Below are 3,045 nucleotides of genomic sequence, written 5' to 3'. Positions count from 1 at the left end.
CAAGTGGAACTACATATAAATGAATAGCATATTTGAAACAGATAAAATAACTTTGTGTTTTTTATTTAACTCTGACTAAAGGCGTGTTTTCCAAGTAATTCCTTTTTTATAAAGTTCCTTTGAATGTTAATGAGTTAACCTGGTGAACGTCAAGCAGTGCTGGTGTCAGCATGCTGGAGGCAGTGGTGTATGAGTGTGACATCTGCTCCTGATGTGCACAGCACAAGGGCCTTTCAGGCCCTCATGTAATTCTTCATTCCTGTCTGCTCTTTAAAACTGGAACATCCCTTATTAAACTTTACATTGGTCAGTAACAATCTAAAGTACATGCATTGAAGCTTAATGCAAGAAATCCTCTTCCAAGGTTTACACATTTGCAAATTCAATGAGTAGGATTAGGTCCCCTCCCTCCCACCAACACCTCCTTTAAATACTAGCAGCTAGAAAAAATGTTTTGTGTTGCTACACTAAGTATCAGTCTCTTTATCTCCTCTACTTTATTCACGGACCAATTACCAACTTTTTACCTGCAACACCCTTATCGTGAGCTCACAGTGGGGTACACACCTTTTTCTGTCCTTACTGGAAAGTAAACCCTTAGGTCTTCTGGATTATATTCTACATTTTACAACAAACAGCAATTGCTTTTCTGTCAAACAAAGGATTTTTGTTCCCTATAGCTTACTTTTGATAATTAAGACAAAAAGAGTATTCTAGTGTGTCAGGACCTGCTCTGCAGTCATAGTAAAGATCTTCCAGTATTCCCAGAAATCCCCCCATTTTGATTATTTTCTAAATCTGCTATAAAGCTGTGTGTTAAGCTGAAACTGCATACAGCATTCAGCCTGAGGAGAATATTTTTGCCTATTTTCCCCCAAAATGCCTCTGGTCTTTAGAGGGGGAAAATATTTAGGTTTTGGAGAGATTTTCTCCCTTTCATATTCAAAACATGATACTGAAGATTTGGTGGTCTGCTTATCTGTGGAGAGCTTCCCTTGGTCTGGGAATTTGGGAAAGAAAAATGAAACAGAGTGAGAGATTGACATTTGGAAAATAGTAACTTCTTAGGAGCAGTGCAAATATTTCCCAAAGAAAGACAGTTAAATTTTACTGCTTGTGTCTTTCATTAGACACTCTATCTGAAGCAGCAAAGAGGGATGTGCACATGCAGCTCCAGTGCCTCTCTGAATTTGGCACTGCTGCAAGTCCTGGTATTACAAGGATGAAATAAAGTTGTGTTTCCACAGGGAGAAATATCTCCTTTTCTTAAGGCTGGAAGCAGTCTTACAGATACTCCAGGCAACAGGAAACCTTTACCTGACAGTGGAGTGTCCAGCCTGAGCCCAGTACAGAATTACAGATCCTGATTATAAACATTTGCAGGGGAGGAAAAAAAAAGAACCAGAAGGATGTTATGGATCAATTTCATATTTGAAACCCCAGGGACAAACTTCCAAAAGGACAGATGGTTTTGTCTTCCTTAAAGAAGAGGGGGGATGTGAGCAATACTCCAAAGAATTTGTGTATTTAAAAAGGTAGAAAGGCACAGCAGAGTTGGTCATGTTTGTTGCAGCCACAAGAATATGTTTATTTGCATATGAAAATATTAAAGGATATTTATTACGACTGGAAAGTCTACACTCCCTATTTAAATAACAAGTTCACTTGCCATTTCAAACTACAGTCTTAACTGCAACTGACAGTTTTACTCCCCAAACTTTAAAGAACTTGGGGCTTCTCTCTGTTCTTTATGCAACTGTTTTGCCCTGTTTTTCAGTTCCTCTGCCTTAGCATCATTCTTCTCAACGCCATCTCCCAGTTTGTACATTCGGCTGGCATTGGCACAAGCCCACACGTGACCCAGCTCACACCCTTTCAGTGAGTACTTCAGAGCATGGTTCATGTCCTTAGGGACCCCAGGGGCTCCTTGGAGGTATATTACACTGAGGTTGAAGCAGCTAGGAGCAAAATTGCCATCACAGGCTTTTGTGTAATAGTCTCTAGCAACAACAGGGTCAGGTTTATCGTCATGTACTCTCCCATCATGAGCCAGCAGCCCGACGTTGTGACACGCATTTACTGACTTCTTCCCACCTTTCTCACACGACTTCATGAAAGAGCTGTAGGCAGCTTTCAAATCTGGGTCAAGTCCACCTGTTGGCCAAGAAACCAAAAGATTACTCTAAGGACATGCTAAACCTGATGGGAGCTCTCTTCTTTAAAGCACGCTTCCTAGTGCTTTTGGGGAAATACAGCACCCTTTGCTCTTGGTGCAACAGTAAAAATGGATGACTTGGAGACTATCATTGCCTCAGTCACAGAGGTTTTGTTAATGCATTAAGCTCAGCAAATCCTTCTCTGCTCCACAGTAATCACAACAGCTTATGCAGAAAAAAAAAACCAACAACATAAACTCGCCCCAAAAATGTAAAAAAAAATCCCAAAACAACCAAATCACTACTACTACATCTAAGGATTTCTTAATTGCTTCGAAAAGACAAAGTATTCCTTTTGCCCATGTAACTACGTGTACACTGGGACTTGTTTTGAACTACAGTGAAAAAATTGTGTTCCTTACTGGCCTTGTCCCTTGGGAAAAGCCCCAGTAGTTTAGCTGCTTCCCATTACTGTGCCAGCAGATGGATTCTGGGCAGGCTTGGGGCCTGTCTATGTAAGCAGCGTTACCCACCTGTAACTTTTTTAGATAAAGAAAGGAAGAAATAAAGACGTGAGATGAGAAGGAATCCAAATGTTAAGAAGAGAACACACAGAAACATTCAGCATGGGATATGCTTATCAATTCTATGGACTTAATTATAAAAAAAAAAAAAAAATACACGTGGTTAACCTGAAGTTGAGTATTCAGAAGGAAACAATTTAAGGTTTTCTACCCTTACCCGGCTGTTACGATGTGACCATAAACGTGGCGGGCCAGGCAGTTCCTCCTTCAAGGTCAGGAGGAAACGCAGGTGCTCAGCACCTCTGAAACCGGTGCCCGTGCACCGAGGAGCTGGGTGCACTCAGGGCGCTGCCAGGGCCACCGCC

The 3,045-nt window shown here is 41.3% G+C and overlaps 1 protein-coding gene across 1 annotated transcript; it reads right to left on the bottom strand.

Moving 5' to 3' along the window:
• Positions 1 to 1,705: 1,705 nt before the first annotated feature.
• LOC103774040 (cytochrome c oxidase assembly factor 7A) lies at positions 1,706 to 2,154 on the bottom strand (the record flags this gene model as incomplete). Its single annotated transcript, XM_008941422.1, has 1 exon — positions 1,706 to 2,154. A coding segment is annotated over one exon (449 nt), but the record flags the coding sequence as incomplete, so codon positions are not given.
• Positions 2,155 to 3,045: the final 891 nt, after the last annotated feature.

The sequence above is a fragment of the Merops nubicus genome, unplaced genomic scaffold, assembly GCF_000691845.1.
Source record: "Merops nubicus isolate BGI_N331 unplaced genomic scaffold, ASM69184v1 scaffold26285, whole genome shotgun sequence".
NCBI classification, from domain to species: Eukaryota; Metazoa; Chordata; class Aves; order Coraciiformes; family Meropidae; genus Merops; species Merops nubicus.
This window is presented reverse-complemented; position numbering and strand designations above follow the sequence as displayed.